Raw genomic sequence first — 19,124 nt, forward strand, 5'->3', positions numbered from 1 at the left:
CCTGTGTCCCATGAACATAGATCATGAACCTCTGTCCCATGTGGTTAAACATTACTCCCATGAAGATGACAATGACGAACTACGCAAGTGGAGTTCTTCTACTGAGATCTTCTGCAGCCTCTTACTCTAGGGTTTCCTTTCTTTCTGTACACTTGCTCTTGTGAGAAAGCCGTGCTCCCAAAACCAATAAGGCATTAAGTAAAGTAATGGTTGCAGGGACCGTCAGTATTCTATTTATAATAGAATCCCTAAAACCCTATTCCACTCTCACAATGGAAAGAGCTAGGAGTTTCCTAATCAGAGTGGATCTATAATTGTTTGGGCCCAATGGATCAATCGGTATCAGTTAAGCCCACATAAAAATCCTAACAACAACCCATGCTCATGATTGTCATGTGGTCAACGTCGAGCCTCTTATCCAACTCATCAAGGACATCCTCCAACTCTCTACCACCACTGCTGCCAAAGGCGACCTCAGTGACCCTGTATGTAATTTACATATGGAGAAAAGAAAGCTACTCTGCATGCGTTCTCTTCGCTTAAACACAGCACCTGTTTTTAAGGAGAGTGGATCAGGTTGTCGTATGATGACCATTCTAGTACGATTCTAATCCATATGCATGGAATCCACACAAGGAAAAACCCTACGGTGGATTCTATGTGTGTGGATGAGACCGTATGAGGACCTGATCCACACTCGTTTTTAGGGACTACTAAAAGATACCCCTACCTACAATAAAAATAGGGCTCAATATCTGAGCGTAGAAAACATAGATGGGTAGCATTTTTTTCTCCCTTTACATGTATAGATACACTGAAGTACTAGTAGTAATTTAGTACATACATAGTAATTTTACTACTACCAATTATAAGAAGTGCATGTTATCATTGGGATTGGATATTCTCTTCTTGCTAGCTATGCTTTTGCTTGCTCTCATACTTTATGTTCATAAGATCCTCACCAGTAATTCATCATAATTTGCATCCGTAGGTTGGGCATGCCATGGAAAGCTTGAAAGAGAATACCCCTGCTGTCACTTTCAAAGCATTGACTCACACAATACATAAGATCTCTTGCGAGGTTAGTTTTGAACATACTCTCTTTATATTGAAGATGCTATAGAAGTACTATCATCCGGTAGGTAACAGTACTGGAATTGAAACCTCAAAAAGTTTTCTATTTTTCATGTTAATTTATTGGCATGATATTGGTTGCTATTTGGATAGTTTGATCAGATCAATTATGAAGTATATAATTAATATCGACCACTATTAAATAATGAAACAAACATGGATTTTCTTTCCCGTCACTATGCTAAGTGAAATATAACGCATCACTATTTACCATATGCAGGACATGGGTTAGTCTAATGTAATAGAGGACCAGATAAGCATCTCATTGGTATAATTTAGTTTAAAATGAATAGCAGAAGTAACTAAAATTAGAAAATCTATCATTTTGTATTTTAAATTTTCTCTATTTGATGGTAATTTGGTAATTTTACTAAAACTTTGAATCAGATTTTGAGTTACCTTTCTTGTTCATATTTGTCTAAATTTTGGTGATTAAGATGTATGTGGGTCCTCTATCACATACACAAAGTACAAATCCATTTATTACTAAGCGGCAAATTGTGAATTGTTATACTTGATTTGGAATAGTGACCGCTTTAGCAAGAAAATGGTTTTTTTTTTTTTTTAAGTGACACCTTTTTGTTTCTTTGGATGAATGGAAATTATATTAAAACAAACAAAAAATAGATAGAACTAACAAAGCCTAAACCGGCTAAACAAGGGTTTAGGAAACAAATAATATATATATATATATATTTTTTTTTTGGGTAGAAAGGAAACAAATAATAGTATTAATGTAATAATATTGTTATGATAATTCATTAATTAATGGCAGATATCGTGCAAATGCACTCGAGGAGGAGAAGGGGATAATACGATGTCGACACTGATCAAGACGCTGTCAAGCTACTCCTGGGATGCGAAGGTGGTTCTGGTCATGGCTGCCTTTGCCGTCACCTACGGTGAGTTCTTCTTATTGCTGGAAGGGGTGGGGGCGAACAAATCAAAGCCACTGGAGACGCTGAGAAGCGTCATCAAGGCCATGGTCAACCTGATCGACTGCATCGTCAATTTCAGCAAGCTCCCAAACCAGGAGTCCCTCGACCAATCGGTTGTCGAAACTACTGTTTACTGGATCATCAGGAGCGCCGTCGCCTGTGTGCCACAGTTCTTCGGCTTCCTCGGCATGGGTTACGAGTATACTCTATCGAGAATTGAGAACGAGGAGTTGTTCAAGTTATTGAAGAATCTCAATGTTAGTCATCGCCACCTTAAAGAGGAACTTGATCGTTACCAACAGTCCATTGGTGAGTGAATAATGAGAAGGAAGGAAATCCGTTAGGGTTGAATTTTTTGCATCTTCTAAAGTTTCTTATGTTGATAAATATGGTGGTGGTTCTGCAGATAAGATGAAATTATCCGCAGAATATGAAGCGCTTGTGCAACTCTTCGCAACAACCCACATTCACAACATAGAGATTCTCAATGCCTTGATCAAGACCAAAGATGGTCTACCGCCGCTCTTCCAAATCTCCACCCAGCAACGGGATTTTACTCTCTCTCGCTCTCTCTCTCTCTCTCTCTCAACTGATCAGTTCCTACCACATTTGGCTACTTCTACTATTAGAATTAAAATATAGTTGGAAAACCAGATTTTTTTATTTGACTTGACTTCAAGAAAAACATGGTGATTAAGCCTGGTCAAACGGCAAGTCAAGGGGAAAGAGCCTTGCTGGTCTAGTGTTGCTTACGCTAGCACTTACGAGTATCTTTAGCAGTATCTTTAGCGTACGAGATTGGTGGGTGTATTGTAGTATTTCTGCACCTGCCTATGTCTTGGTGTTGCCAACACCAAGACAGGTAGGGTTCTTTCTTCCATACAATAAATATGTGTAAATTAATAAAATTATCATATAAATACATAAAAACATGGAGAAAAAAAATTGGGATAACATATCATTGAATTTTGAGCTTATACCACATTAAAATAGATGGAAGACTAGGTTTCTGACTCGACTAACCTTTAAGAAAAACCTGGTGACTTGGCTTGGTCAAACTTAATCAGGGTGAGTCAAATATTTTTTGAATAAAATAAATATGTATAAATTAATAAAAATATCATATAAATATATAAAATATGAAGAAAAAAAAAACAAGAAGATTACATATCATTGAATTTTGAGCTTATATCTACCAAAAAAAATTATTTTGAGCTTATACAATGTTATAGATGTTCAATAATATAAATGAACTATTGAAATAGTAATCAAGTTTGATAGTTTGTTAAAAACAACTTGGCTTACTGAGTTTTTAGTGACTTGGATAAGAAAGACTCGTCTTATTTGAGTCAAGCATTTCATGACCGAGACTTGTTAATTTTTCCTTGTTCGAATTTACATGACTCTTGATCAGGTTTTCAAAATTTTTGACTTGACTCATGTGACTCGCCCAAGTCAAAACCGAATTTTCCAACTATGATTAAGACTGTTTTAAGCTCATTAAAGCTGAATCATGAAAGGCTCACTTATCTCTCCATGCATGCTTTGTACATGACACAATCAGGTTGGCGTTGAAGTGCTGAAGAAGAAAAATGTGTTATTTCTGATATCAGAGTTGGATGTCTTCCAAAAAGATATTGGTATTCTGGTTGAGATGTACAGAAAATTCAAGGACCAGCCAACAACAGAAGAATCTGAGTTCGAAGTGGTGTGTCTCACATTGGGGGAATGGACAGAAGCCAAAGAGGGAGACTTTAAATTACTGCTATCACAGATGCCATGGAAATGGGTGCATCATGACAGGACAGATGCAGTGATTAAGTACATCAAAGAGGTGTGGCACTTTAACAAGAACCACATTCTGGTGGCGTTGGACTCAAAAGGTAGGGTTCTTAGCCCCAATGCCTTCCCCATGATAAAAATGAAGGGAAGCATAAACTTCCCTATCCCCATCAAAGAGGACAACCTTTGGAGTCAAGCTACATGGAGGCTTCAACTCTTGCATCAAACCATTCATAAACATAAACGCATGCTCAAATGGGTCAACATTCTCTTTTTCTTCCTTCTACTTCTACTTCTTCGTAAGGCTTACAATTATAATCCTTGTTCCATTGATGTGGTAAAAGAATCATGAAATTTTGAGGTAGATCTATCTTTGTCTACCAAAAGGTTATCAAAATTGGGATTTTCTCATTGACACCACTCTCCATAAGGTGTCTAATAATTTGTAATTTTACTTCTTTTTTTTTATATATTATTTTCTTTCAATATAAATAAATTATGTCGATTCACATGTATACTAGAATATAGTTTTTGGTATAAATATGGTTTTTATTCGGTACAAATACAGTTTCTTATTCAGTATAGTAACACACCCATACAACCAAGGAGGAAAAGCCTTCCAATTTCTTTGGCATTAGAGAAATTAGGATTGGAATGATCAGGGACTTAGGATTTTGGGGGGACATAGGGAATAGGGATAGGGTTTTTTCAACGTTTACCGTAAAAACCTTATACGAGATATATCATATATGTAGTCGATAATTTGATTTTTGGTTAAAACAATTAATTCAATTCGATTTGATATGTATCAAACCATTTTGTCTAAAAACCTGATACCTATCGAACCAAAAAGGATACCATTTTCATACCAAAATCTACCAAATCTCATTTGGTTTGAATCAGTACGATTTTAAACAGTAGGTTTTGGTATGGATATTCAATTTCAGTTCCAAATTGACATCCTTACGGTCAACTCTCTCAACTATAAAAAAACAATTGTGTTACTAATAACTACTTGTTTATAATTTTTGTAAAGATTGGAAGTACGTTAACAATCAGCTGGTTCGGTTCAATTTTGGTCTGAGTTGTAATATTTTTCTCCCCTTATTAGGGAAAGAGAGAGATAAACATAGGGAGCATTGACATAGGTTGCACACTCAAAGAGAACCATTTTTCATAGAAATATGTGCCCAAAGTAGGGGTGTAACTTAGTTTGGCCCTGATCGTCCGAACCCACCCTAATCTCAAATATGACCTGGCATCAGATTTCTGACTCTGAAAGCAGGTTAGGTTTGAAAAACACTTCAAGATTGGGCTAGGCTTTGGTTGACGCTAGGCCCAACTTGGCTTTGAGTTTAGCCCTAATTTATATAATAAAATTTAGGATTGTCATCCTATATATATCCCTTTATTTAGAATAATGAAATCTAGGTTATTGATTCTTATATCTAATTTATACAAAAGTTTATAACTTCAACGAACACAAAATTTTATAATTGCTTCCAATATTCGATATACTTCTTCAACACGACCTTGATCTTGACTACAAAAACAAGGTGAGTCATAATTAATCCAACTCTGACAAAAATCAAGGTTAGTCCAACCCAATTTGGATCAATTAGGGCCGAGTTGATAGGCATGAGCCTGTGAAAATTGGGTTGGACCTGGGTTGAGTTTTGGGAAGCTAGAGTTCTTAAAACCCAGCCCAACCCAACGCTATGTCACTCTACACCCCTCAGTGAGTACATTAAAGGTACTGCATGATAACATTTTTATTTTTCTACCAAAAAAATTGAGTTTGTTGCTACTGCAAATTGTGTTCTATTTTCCCTAGTAAGCAATCATTTATTCTGATTTCTTTATTCTAATAATTCATTCCTTGACATTTTCTTACAAGATAATAATTAAGTATTGGGGGAGTTATCAACGCTTTATCAGTGTATTTGGTATCTCGCACAACAAGCCAATAAGCAAACAAGAGCTTGATAGAAAATAAATACGGAACGATTCATGAAGATTGATAAGCATGCACGACAAACACTACAATAAACAAGTTTTAGGCATACCTGAATCCATGGCTAAAGAATAAGAACTGCTCAATGTCTTATTGTATGCTCCTCGTACAACATGATCAATGTTGGTTTGGTCTACCCTCTTTCCCTTTTGCTTTTGGTCGTTAGCCTCACTTAATGGGTCAGTGATAACTATATAGAGGTGAGAGTAGGGACCAACCCTGCAATAAAATTAGGGTTTCCTCCTCATTAAGGAAACAATACCTTAGGTCCACACATAGTAATAAATGTTTCATACCATTAAGGTGTGCTAATAGAATCCAATATCTCCATAGAGATCACTTAACAATAATATTGGATTCTTTCTGCTTACTCCATCTGTAGTCAACACCACTAAACCGGTTTTGAAAACAAATCTTTGACTATGCTAGCCCACCTAATAGAAAATCTTACAATCTCCCACTTGGGCAGCATATGTCACAAGTTTTAGATTTTAAAATTTATTTAAAACGACTCTCCGATTTAGATAAACTGAATGTGGCCACAAACAAAACAGTGTCGAATGAAGTGCTCCTTAAACCAAATGCCTTGGTCCGAATGAGAATTACAAATACCCAATCGTATTGATCATCACATCTAAAGTGATATGAGACCACACAGGTCAAAGTGCTCATAACATCACCGACTTGGTCTGAACAGTATGAAAGTGTGATATGAAAATAACATGCAATAGTGATCATCATGTCTATTTCCAAATTAGTCCTGGCTCGAAAACCATATAAGCCCTATGAGACAGATACCGAAGGTCTCATTAACTACAAGCGTCTCCCAAACGCTCAAGCTTCAATCAAAGAAGCTCATTGGGACTGGGTCTGGATGTCCCAAAACACTGGCACTAGACCTCAATCAAACGTGGCTTTGCTAGCGACTAGATGTGTGTGTATTGACTAAACACTCAGATACAGAATGAGGTAAATACACCACATATAGCCTCAAATTTCTGTAGGAGGCAAATAAATAAGTGTATACATATAAACAAATGGCCATGATAAAAATGCATATATATTCTTGAGAACAATAATAATGGATCATATATATAAAATAAAACTGAAAGTCAAATCCGAACATATTGCACAAAACTCCCACTAATAAAATGCATCAAAAGAACTAACAAGTCCCATATTACTGACATGCTCTTGAAAGACTTTTGGAGTCAAGCCCTTAGTAAAAGGATCTGCAATCATGTTTTCTGTAGCAATCTGTTCCATTGTAATCTGTGACTCTTGAACTTTATCTCCGACAAAAAATTACTTAATGTCAATGTGTTTAGAGTCTGAAGTACCTTTACGGTTATGAAAGAAAAGAACCGCAGTGGAGTTGTCACAGAACATCCTCAATGGTTTAGATATATAGTCAACAATCTGTAATAATGTAGTTCTACAGAAATTTATGATTCATGAGTTTACTCCCACTGATCTTTAGATAGACCTATTCGATTCCTCCCATTTTCATAAAGAACCTTAGCTTGAACATAATTAACAACCACTGGCTTAGGAGGCTCATCAATTCAAGATTAAAATTTATTATCATAATAGCCAAAGAAATATTAAAGGATTAGTTCCATTCCTTAAAATTGGAACCATTCAAACTTTTTTAACAGAAAATAGCTGAGAAGTCAAAACTGACAAATATAATAATACATATTTACCAAAATATACAATATGCAAGAACAGAAGGCATATTAAACTTCCCAACAATATAATTAAATCTGACTAATTGGGCCATTAATCAGATTTATCCCAGTATTGTTTTCAATAACTGTAGGAAAACAAAAACTGGGAAAATATCAAACGTCATCGGGGTCACACCTGTAGTGGTAAGATCGCCCAACACGTAGTGAAATCTTTCACATGCAAGGCGAGAAGCTCGAAACAACACCACTTTGAAGATTCCATCACCTGTAGTGGCAAGACAAGAACCTTCAAAGCTATGAAGCCCAAAACGTCACCCTCACACTATCAAGCGAAACCGACCAAATGAAGACTCACCTGTGGTGGCAAGAGCACATCATTCGCCATATGGTCTCCTTGACTGCAACCCATCCTGAATAGTCAATAGTAATTTCACAATCTCAGTAACTAGCCACTGAGTGGAAGCATAATAACTGAAATTATGAAAACCTATAGACTTGGATTGCTACCAAATGCCTGTGGGTTTAGATTTTGGGTGCAAACAACAAGATGAGCTATTTCAGTATTTAATTAATAAAATATTCAACATAAGTCCACAAAAGCAACCCATTATAAACCCTTATAGTCAATATGGTAACACCATAATTTAACAGTTATCAAAGTGAGTACATTCTTAGTATGACAGTTTTGTACTTCCAGGCATTACCATAAATAAATAGAAAATCTAAATATGACATTTTCTATAATGACAACATGCTAAATATGAAAGTTCATAACATTTATTCATGATAAAAAAAAACACATGAAATATGTCACCTTATCCATAATGCATTAGATATAAGAAATTATATACAAGTATGATCTTTAAGCTCAAATGACTTTAATATCTAATACAAATATTTGTCTATAAACTTTAAAGTCAATCATAATAAAGCCCCTTAATTTCTTTAAGTCAAAAAAAAATTATTTAGCTAATAGGGCACATGAACCGAATAACTTATAGGCTAAAACAACAATAAGCCTTTAATAAATAAAGGTAATGTTGGCGTAGATCCATAGTAAGTATAAACAACTTCATAGGCTTTATACCACTAAAACTTCAATGAGTTCATTTAAATCATTCAAATATAATATATCTGTTTTATCTCGATGAATTTTCAATAAAATTGAACTTTATCATAAGTACAAATATGACATATTAATTCGAAGAAATATTACTTAAACAATACACTTGTGATATTTTGAATCATAAATGGGTGTCAAAACTCATAATTATGTGTCTCGTGACGAAACCTGATGTCACAGATGATAAATATAACATCGAAGAAATATCAAAATACCCCAGATTGATTTAAAATTTATGAAACGACAAATGTAATATACATAATAAAATATGTGTGATACATCTATCACCCTCAATAGGATAATAATTTATTCTCCCACTAATATAAGAGAGTAGGACTAGATGACCTAATAAAAGTACCATTTATAAGAGTCAATATCAGTTCATATTAGAACTATATCTAATTGTTGGCTTGAATAAACAAGGCCAAAATAGTCAACAGTATAAACAGATTTCAGAAGTCATTTCAATAAATCAAAATTAAACAATTTTTAATTCCATTTGCATAAACTGTTTATGGTCTATACAATTATTAGACTCAAAAACTGGATTTCATTAAAACTATGCTGAAAATAGTTAATAAACCATCAACATGTAGAAGCAACGTAGGATGATCTTGTGTCATAACATATCAAATGTGAGTATAGGTATTATCATTAATATTAATCTTTAAGATGCCAACTCTACCCATAAAGAATCTTCACAAAAATCGATTTAAATAGACCACACTAATAAGAAAGTTTAACTTGGTGAGATTCATGTGCATTCACTGTAATGACCATATCACTCAAGAGTTATAGCTGAAACTGTATCCTTATCCTTTAAGACATGAATACATTGGTCTTCTCATTTTCTTGTATTAACTATGAAAAGAACAATAACTTTTGAGATCCCCTTACCTTTGGGATCAGAATCCTTAAGTTACTGTCATTTTTTTTAACTTTGGTGACATCATCTTTAGGCAAATGTCACCTACTAGGCTGCCCTAGGGAAAATCATGAAAGAACAAGATACGTCACTTTGGTGGAATCCACATCACCCTTTCATGGTTCCCTAGAAATACGTTTTACAGCTAAACATGTGTGAAAGCTTACACCCAATTTAACTCCAATATATTTATTCATCATAGAGTGTTCCAAATATGACATGCAAACATAAAATGCCATTAATTTTCTGCCTATGTCATTCATAAATGACTTTTTAATATCATAGTAATGATAAACCAATGCAAAAAAAAAATACGCATAAACAGAAATACAATTCTGAAGCCACTATAGAATAAAGACAAAACACTATAGCTGTTCCAAAACAATTATGGAACACAAAATCTGGGTCTCATTTTCTTGTTTTAAAATCAACCCAGTATATTGAACATCCACACACTGGTTGAACCATAAAAACATTTCAAAATACATAATTATATCCTCCCACTAGTTCGACTAGTCAAGTATGGCTAGTCAAATCAGGTCAAACTGGAATTAAATCAGATCCTAAATGATCAACAAAATTCAAACCAAACTAGGGTCAATCAATAAGTCTATGCAAACTTATTAGACCGAAGCTTAATGTATAGATTGATTTCCTTAAGACCCATAAAGCTATTTCAATGCATTGAACAAATGGTCATATAGCTCTCCCCTCCTCCCTTCTCTTTTTTTTTTTAGTTAACTTAACATAATACTTTCTTCGTCCCAAAGTAATACAATACTCTCTTTTGGAGATAGCTTCCGTATCACGAATCCGTTTGTGTTAACTTGATTTCTAATCTAATTTGGTTCACCTATTGACTGATTCACTAGATTTTGTTTGATTTAACCGGTTCGAATTGTGTTGGTTCAATCCATCCTATTTGAGATAATGCCTATGAGCTTTTAAACCCATTACACTTAAACAAATATGGACATGGGCTTGGCCCATTTAGTTTCTAAATATAGAATATAAAACTAAGTCAAACCATATGGATCCAGCCCAAATCCAATAAAACCCAATAATTGTGACTTAAAAGCTTAAGGGTAATGAAGTAAAATCACTTGGTTCAATTCTTTGAACCATAATAATAAGTTGAACTCTTTAAAATATATATATATATATATATATTGGGCTTGAGTCCACCAGCCCAAACTTAAGGAACAAACTTAACTCAATGTTGGGCTTAAGCCTAAAGGCTCAAAAGTTATAAACTATACAACCCATTATAAGTGAAGACCATTAAAGGTATAAATGTAAAACCAAAACATAGCAGTTTTAAAACCCTAAATAAAGATAAACATATGTTTCTTTGGGTTACTTGAACAAAACAACACAGCCGTCGACCTGCAACTGTTTTTTTTTTTTTTTTTTTTTTTTTTATTCTTGAACATATTAAGTCTATTAACCTGTTTTCTTGCTTCTGGAGACAATGATGGTGTTAATTTACTTTTTTTTTTTTTTTTTTTTTTTTTAATTCAGGAACGGAATATATTCCCTTGGCACTTTTATTTCCTCCTGGATGGCTGGAACCTGCCGGCCTTCTCTGGCTTTTCGCCTTTAACTTTTCTTTTCTCTAAACTAATTGAGATAAACTATGTTGCTTTCCTCCCCTTTTTTCTTATGTGTTTTTCAACTGAACTCGAAAGCGTCTACAAACGCAGGAACAAAGGCCATGAATGCAGAGGCCGAGCTCAGTAGCGCGAGCTTGTAACCAAGTGGGGCGTTAAGGTGATCGAACATTGGTTCAGTTCGTGTTGGGTCGGGTTCAATGGTGCAATTCTCCTGGCATGCCCATTCCAAATGGGGAGAATAGAAGATGGATGCCAGACGCCGAAGCATGGAAAGTGTCGGATCCCGATGGCTTCAGTGCGCCCACCGCCTCCAAAGAAGAAACCTATTTATGGGAGGATCAGAGACCCGCCCAAGAATGGATACTTCAACTCACCTGATCTTGAGCTTTCCTTTGCCATGGCTCCACGACGGGAAGCTTACGGGTAGCCAACTGTAAAAGGGAACAGGAAGCAGACTTCCAATTTTTTTTTTTTTTTAAATTTAACTTTGCAAGTTTTGTCCATTAGTAATAATATATAATATATTACTTTTTTCGTTTCTTCAAAACAAAACGATTCAAGGAGAAGAAATTGATTTTTATTACTGGTGGTGCAGTCGATCGATTTTTCATGAACGAGGTTTTGATACCATTGATAGAAAATAAATACGGAACGATTCATGAAGACCGATAAGCATGCACGACAAACACTACAATAAACACGTTTTAGGCATACCTGAATCCATGGCTGAAGAATAATAACTCCTCAATGTCTTATTGTATGTTTCTCGTACAACATGATCAATGTTGGTTTGGTCTACCCTCTTTCCCTTTTGCTTTTGGTCGTTAGCCTCACTTAATGGGTCAGTGATAACTATATATAGGGGTGAGGGTAGGGACCAACCCTGCAATAAAATTAGGGTTTCCTCCTCATTTAGGAAACAATACCTTAGGTCCACACATAGTAATAAATGTTTCATACCATTAAGGTGTGCTAATAGAATCCAATATCTCCATAGAGATCACTTACCAATAATATTGGATTCTTTTTGCTTACTCCATCTGTAGTCAAACACCACTAAACCGGTTTTGAAAACAAATCTTTAACTATGCTAGCCCACCTAATAGGAAATCTTAGAGAGCTTGCACATCATTTTCCCTTAATTTAATATTATTCTTCTCTAAAATCATAATTCGTTTTCATATTTAATTTATACCATCATAGAAAGCTTTTCACAATTGTTATTGAAAATTTTAATTAACACCTCACAGAGGTTTCACAAAAAAAATATTTAAATTATCAAACTTTAAGGAGGTTTCATAAATTAATTTAGGATCAAGTTTTTCTAAACCCTAAGGTGAGTTGATTTGGAATTGTACAATAAAGGGGAGAGATTATGTGAGAAATGAGGGGGTCATATCTGAATCGTCTCATCATTCATCCGCCGGCTTAGAAAAAACTCTCATTTAACTTTTTCATAGTCAAATCGAATCAGAAAGTTATATTCACATCCATATCGTGTTTGTCCTTACTAGTGTTCCATTGGTCCAATATTCCAGACAATGTTATGTACTCTGAAGTCTGAACCAGAAAAAATCCATTTAAATTAAAATATTATAAAATTGAATAATTTAAATTCATCTTGTGATTTCATAAAACGTATCATTTCTAGATTTATTTTACCATTTGGAAAAACTTTCTTTGCTCCGAGACATATAGGTTGAGAACCTTGAGGTCTATTGTCTACAAATTTCGAGTCTGCTCAATTTACCACATGACATAACTTGGGCTATCCTAGTTTACAAGGATGGTGAAGCTTAGATAATTTAGAATTTATCACCATATTAAATAATAAGAGAAAGAACATTCTCAATCTAGCATCCCACACTTGGATATAATTCCTGTTTCATATCCTGTTTCAGGGGCTATGAAAGATGTCTATCGCATGAAAACAAGATGAGAAATAGTAGACAGACAGGGTTCCTCTTCTTAAATAATTTAGCCTCTATTGAAGCCATCAATCATCATCTTGAATAATTAAAATATAAAAATAATCATTATGAGTGGATAATTTTTTTTATAATTTCTGTGGTCATTATAAAAGTTATAACAGCATGAAAATGATAGTCATGAGGTCAAGGCAAGTTAACCCCGTTGGAGGGGTTTGGCTGAGTAGAGACGACAAAGGGATCAATTTTCCATTGGGGTATGGTAATTTGTCCATAAATCGACCATTTAAAACCGTTGGATTCCCTTTTGATGAAGACAGCTGAAAAGTGAAGACGACAGGAAATAAAAGAGAGGACTTCCATTGCGTCGTAGTATTCCTCTTTCCATATCAGATTTTCGCCGAAGATGATCATTGTTCATCTTACTCTCACAGATTCAAGGGATTCACAGTACTCTTGAACGACTTGACTTAAACGGGCTTTGAGATTGATAGTTATTCAGAAAAATATTTTTAATGTTTTTTCGTTCTACGAGAATAAAAATATGAAATAAAATGTTTGATGTGAACTTAGTGTTTCAGTTCTTTTAAAATGAAAAGGAGAAAAAAACATTAGAAATGCAAAATGATGGAATAGAATGACGAAACATTGTTCCGTCGTTTCAGTTTCGCTCCAAATGCAAAAAAAATGAACAAAGAAGGTAATCGTTCTAGAAACATGTTCACCAAATAACATTCTTTTGTTTTAAAATAGGATTTTGACATTGAAAATTATGTTTTTGACACAAAACGTCATTTCTAAAACTGAATAACCACCAAATGCAGCCGAAGTAAATACACACATGAAATCCTCAGATTGGTGAAGAATTCAAACAATATATTTTTTTTTTTATCTGTTATCTCACACGATAAGCCAACAAATGCGGAAGAGCGTACACATCATTTCTCTTAATTAATAATATTCTTCACTAAAATCACAATTCCTTTTTATTTTTGTACCATGAAAGAAAGCTTCACAATTGTTATTGAAAATGTTAACCAACATCTTACTACCAAGAGGTCATGAGTTTAACTTTATTTATTTATTTTTATAGAAGAGATTATTTGATTCACTTAAAAATATGCTTGCTTTGATTTGAGAAATGTGCAAGAGTGTAGAAGTGGAGGGCAATATTTGAGGTTTTTATTTTCTATTTTTGGTAAAAATAAATTTTATTGAAATTTCTTTTTAAAGCTCTACATTTTTACAATTTTTTTTTAAAACCATTTGCTCCTATGAATTTGAGCATCGTCTAATGCAATGGTTTGCAGTCAGGCAATTGAAGGTTAGCCAGAGGCTGTATTTTGTTCTCCCTATTACTAAGGCACCCCTTGTTCCACCCCCACACCTTCGGGTCCTTTGGGTGCCCAATCCCTCTCTAGGCCACCATAGTGGTATGCGCACCTTGCAAGAAAAAAATCATTATTGTGATCCCAAGCTTAGACACATGGGCACTTAAATGACTACCCATGCCTCTTCTTGAATGTCTTGGTGCTTGTTCCAGGGCAGGGCCACATGTCTAGTTAGTGTTTTCTTTTCATCCCCAACCCCACATCCCAAAAAAAAAAAAAAAAAAATCCCTCTCATAGTTGCTTAGTAATGCATAAAGTAATGATATACATGCATGAGCATGTATAAGATGTATACCAATAACTAGTTCTCTCTCTCTCTCCCTCACAAACCCTTCAAGTGTGCGATTTAACACAATTATTCCAGACCATGTCCTTTTTATCCAGCAATCATAATGGGATATATCATCTATCTATATAACAAAATATATATTTTTGTGACATTTAAAAAATAATGACAGATATTTATGATAATAATAATAATAATAATCCTCCCCTCTTGAATCACAAAAAAAAAAAAAAAAAAAAAAAAAAAAAAAAAAAAAAAAAAAAGAGAAGAGAAATCCTTGATAGATTTTCCACTTATGCTAAGAACAACACAAACTCTGCAACAAAACAGATTACTTCAAAGTTCAATATACAAGGATATAAAATACTATCCTTTAGACAGTAGCATCACTTACACTTTAATACAAACACCCCCTTATTAATAACCTTTATTAAGAAGAAAATAAATACATAAAAAAAAAAAAAAAAAAAATCCACGTGGCAATGTGCTTAGGCATAGCAGTTTTAATTAGGACTTAACTTGAGAGAGCATGCAGCGGATATCCTTGCTATTGGGCCTCTCCTTGGGATTATCTACGGTGCAGAAGCAAGCGATCTTGAGAACAAGTAGCATCTGATCCTCATATCCATTCCCTAACAGCTTCTCATCAATGGCTCTTCTTGGATTCTCTGACGTCATCACGTTCCTCAGCCACTTCACCAGGCTCATCTCATCCGTCCGTTGGAAGAAGTCATCGGACGGCAGCTTCCCAATCACCAGAACTGCCAGTATCACCCCGAAACTATAAATGTCACACTTGTCCGTGAACTTGAAGGTTTGGTGATACTCCGGTGATATATACCCCACAGTCCCTGCCACGTTGGAAGTTGTCACGTGAGTATCGGCCTCGGGTACGGCTTTGGCCAACCCGAAATCTGCGATCCGGGCCTCCATATCATCGTCCAAGAGTATATTTGCAGGCTTCAAGTCCCTGTGGATGATTCGTGGACTATGGTTCATGTGTAAATATTCCAAACCGGCAGCGATTCCAAGGGCGATTCGGTGTCTCACCTTCCACCCTAATTCCCTGACCCCAGCTGACACCTGGCCTAACGCATCATGTAGGCTCCCATTCTTCATGTACTCATAGACCAGTAGGTGACAGTCCACCCGGGGTACGTGGGCTAAGAGAGGCAGCAGATTCCGGTGTCGGATCTGCCCGACGGTTTGGATTTCAGACCGGATCTGCCTCAGCTTCTTATTAAGGGCCTTGCTGTCTTCTTCGTCGAGATCTGTCTGTTCCATGGGCTGAGGTTGAATTATCCTCTTGATGGCTATAATCTTGCCGTTGCTTCCTGGAAGCTCCGCCTTGTAAACTTCTCCGCAACCTCCTTTTCCGATGATCTCCAACGATGAAAGGCCGTCTTCTTTCTCTAGAAAAGCTATGGCCTCGGCATCCTTGATCAAGGGACTGAAGATTACAGGACCGGAATCTTTTATTCTGCTTCTGATACAAACCAATAGAACCTTAAAAAGGAAGGTCAACATCAATCCCGATACCAATCCCGCTGCAACGCCGGCTAAGAATCCGAACAACCAACCTTTTAACTTTCTTTTGTGCTTGTGGTGTTTGAGTGCCGGAGACGACACTGAGGTAGATGGAGCTTGAGCATTGGAATTTGAGTGATTGGATTTCCTGGCCGACGATGGTGATGGTGCGACTGCGGAGTTGCTGTGGTTACTGTTTAAGGAATTCTCGGTGAATTTGTAACGCCTGGGGAGATTACTTCTGGTCTTTAGCTGATTCAGAGATGGAACTTGGGAGTCTTGGAGATAATTATTCCCGGAGAGGTTCAAGTATCTGAGATTTCGAAAAGAACGAAGCGATTTTGGTACTCTTCCCGTAAATAGATTGTCGGCGAGGGAGAGATTCTCTAGATTGGGGAAATACTTTAAGAAGCTTAGATCACCTGAGAATCTATTCGAAGAGAGATCAAGCGACCGGATACGTACCAGAGATGAAACCTCCGATGGGACTTCGCCGGAGAACCGGTTATTCTGGAGGTTTAAGACCTCTAGTTTCTTGCACTCAACTATTTGAGGAGGAATATGGTCAACGAGGTTGTTGTTGGACAGGGAGAGCTCTTTCAGCTCCGACAGTTGTCCGATAACGGGAGAGAGAGATCCGTTGAGGCCTTGAGAGTCCAAGACGATTCCAGTTACTCGAAGAACCAGCGGCCACTCTGTGGAGGTTTTCCTCTGGCAGTAGATACCTTCGGTATCATAACAAGGATTTCCTGAAGCTGAAATACCGAGTTGAGTTGGGAAACCTAAGCTGGTCCAGAGTGCGGAGAGAGCATGGAAATCCGAATTGTGGAGAACTAAACTAGCGTCGATGACAAAGACAAGACGAACTACAACCAGGAGAAGGAGATAGAGATGATGAAACTGGAAGATAGGAGAAGCCATTACAGAGCAGCAAGGAGCAGGTTTCCTCCCCTGGAGCAGATTTGGAGCTTGAAATTTAAAGACCCAAAAAAGGTCTAAATTATAAAACTTCAAAGACGTTTGGCAATTTAATTTGTACAAGAAAGTTGACGAAAACTAGTCTGAAGTCTCTGAACTGAACCCGCGTGGAAAATATGTTGGAGCGAGCAGTACTCGGCGGGGCTGTTGCGGCTGAAGATTTGACTCAGAGTCAACACACTTGTAAAATATAAAAATAATCATTATAATTAATGTTTGGTTAAAAAAAAAAACAAATGTTATAACAAACACTAATATATATATATATATATATATATATCTATCTGCACAACACACAGAGATTTAATGAGGTTCACACGCTAATGTAATGTGCCACGTCCTTTGGCGAATAAAATGTTTCACTATGTAAAAGAGATATTACACCCAAGCAACGATAAAAAACTAACTTTAAAACCCCAACTTGAAAAAACCTTTAAATTACAATCAACAAAACTATAGTACATTATATACTCCTTCAAGTTGTGAATCAATTAATAAAGTCAAACTCAATTCCTTTGCTTCCATCAGAGATATTATTTTTTTAATTTTTAATTTTTTCTCCTTGATTTTCAAGCATAGCTATGATTAGACTATTTGTTATAAATTGTGTGGCCATTATAAAAATAAAAAAATATATATATATGCAAATGATGGTCATTGGGTCAAGCAAGTCAACCCCGTTGGAGGGGTTTGGTTGAGCAGAAAAGACAAAAGGATCAATTTTCCACTGGGGTGTGGTAATAAGTCTATGGATCATTAGAACCGTTGGATTGGCTTCTGATGAAGACAGCTGAAAAGTGAAGACGACATGAAATAAAAGAGAGGACTTCAGTCGCACTTGTCTTTATACTTGTCTGAATATACCTCGCTTCGTAGTATTCTATCCTTCTTTCCGTATCAGATTTTCGCCGAAGACGATCATCGTTCATCTCAGTCGCAAACTCAAGAGACCCACAGTACTACTCTTGAACTACTCGACTTAAACGGGCTTTGAGATACTAAGAAGAAACACACGTGGACCAGTTCGGTTTCTACCGGTTTCTTGCAAAGTTGATCGGGTTATAATTTTTTTTGGCGGGGTGATAATAGGCCAACTCAAAACCAAACCGTTAAACCAAATATCGGTTTCCATCCATTTTAAATCAATTTTTTATCGGTTTTATGTTACGGTTTCCTATTGGTCTGCAACCGTTATTCAGTTTTTTCATACTGAAAATAATGTTTTTTTTTAATCAATTTCAGGACCAGTTCGGTTTGTACCGGTCTCATAAACCAAACAAGTAAGGATTCGATTTGGCTGAACTGGTCGAATGGGTTGGAAATTGACATCTCTAATTAGAAGTGTCAACACATAAGAGGGAAAATAAAAACTCGATCCATTTAGCATATAGATTTAGAAAAAAAAGAACCTTTTTCGGGATATGTTCCATGCCTACACTCTCATGTTTGTATTTTTCTCTTTCCCTCTAAGAAGACATGTTTTTTGTCCATTGTTTTCGGGAGATGAGAGGTGGGCACAGGGAGTGTTGACCATAACCAACATAGAGTAGAATGCTACTAAATAAGTATTATTACTTTTCAAAAAAATTAAATTAAAATAAATAGGCATTATTCCCTTCTCGGTTAGTTAGTTGGAGATCATATATGTCTACTACAAGCTATGCCGAGCCCTGCTGCCATTATCTCCATTATAGGTCTCTCTAGCCCCTTGTTGATGGCCATGCCGAAGGGCATGAAAATCTTCTGCAACCGCAGCATCGGTGTAGTGAGTATTGGGTGGTTGGAAGCTCTTTG

The 19,124-nt window shown here is 35.9% G+C and overlaps 2 protein-coding genes across 2 annotated transcripts; one reads left to right on the top strand and one right to left on the bottom strand.

Moving 5' to 3' along the window:
• Positions 1-1,013: 1,013 nt before the first annotated feature.
• LOC122060612 (protein SIEVE ELEMENT OCCLUSION B-like) lies at positions 1,014-2,714 on the top strand. Its single transcript, XM_042623741.1, has 3 exons — positions 1,014-1,081; positions 1,910-2,381; positions 2,479-2,714. Exons 2-3 carry the CDS (start codon positions 1,952-1,954, stop codon positions 2,712-2,714), a joined length of 666 nt encoding a protein of 221 aa, XP_042479675.1. The 5' UTR covers positions 1,014-1,081; positions 1,910-1,951.
• A 12,453-nt stretch (positions 2,715-15,167) lies between these two features.
• On the bottom strand, positions 15,168-17,467 carry LOC122061554 (leucine-rich repeat receptor-like serine/threonine/tyrosine-protein kinase SOBIR1). The gene has a single exon (XM_042624869.1). The coding sequence runs from the start codon at positions 17,271-17,273 to the stop codon at positions 15,333-15,335; it is 1,941 nt and encodes a 646-aa protein (XP_042480803.1). The 5' UTR covers positions 17,274-17,467; the 3' UTR covers positions 15,168-15,332.
• Between the last annotated feature and the right edge of the window lie 1,657 nt (positions 17,468-19,124).

This window comes from Macadamia integrifolia, chromosome 14, assembly GCF_013358625.1.
Source record: "Macadamia integrifolia cultivar HAES 741 chromosome 14, SCU_Mint_v3, whole genome shotgun sequence".
NCBI classification, from domain to species: domain Eukaryota; kingdom Viridiplantae; phylum Streptophyta; class Magnoliopsida; order Proteales; family Proteaceae; genus Macadamia; species Macadamia integrifolia.

What these genes read in the sequence shown, in the direction of transcription:
- LOC122060612 (XM_042623741.1), top strand. Translation starts at nt 1,952, where the DNA reads ATGTCGACACTGATCAAGACGCTGTCAAGCTACTCCTGGGATGCGAAG. An exon ending in TCGTTACCAACAGTCCATTG is followed by an intron (nt 2,382 to 2,478) that starts GTGAGTGAATAA and finishes GTGGTTCTGCAG; the next exon opens with ATAAGATGAAATTATCCGCA.
- LOC122061554 (XM_042624869.1), bottom strand. Translation starts at nt 17,273, where the DNA reads ATGGCTTCTCCTATCTTCCAGTTTCATCATCTCTATCTCCTTCTCCTG.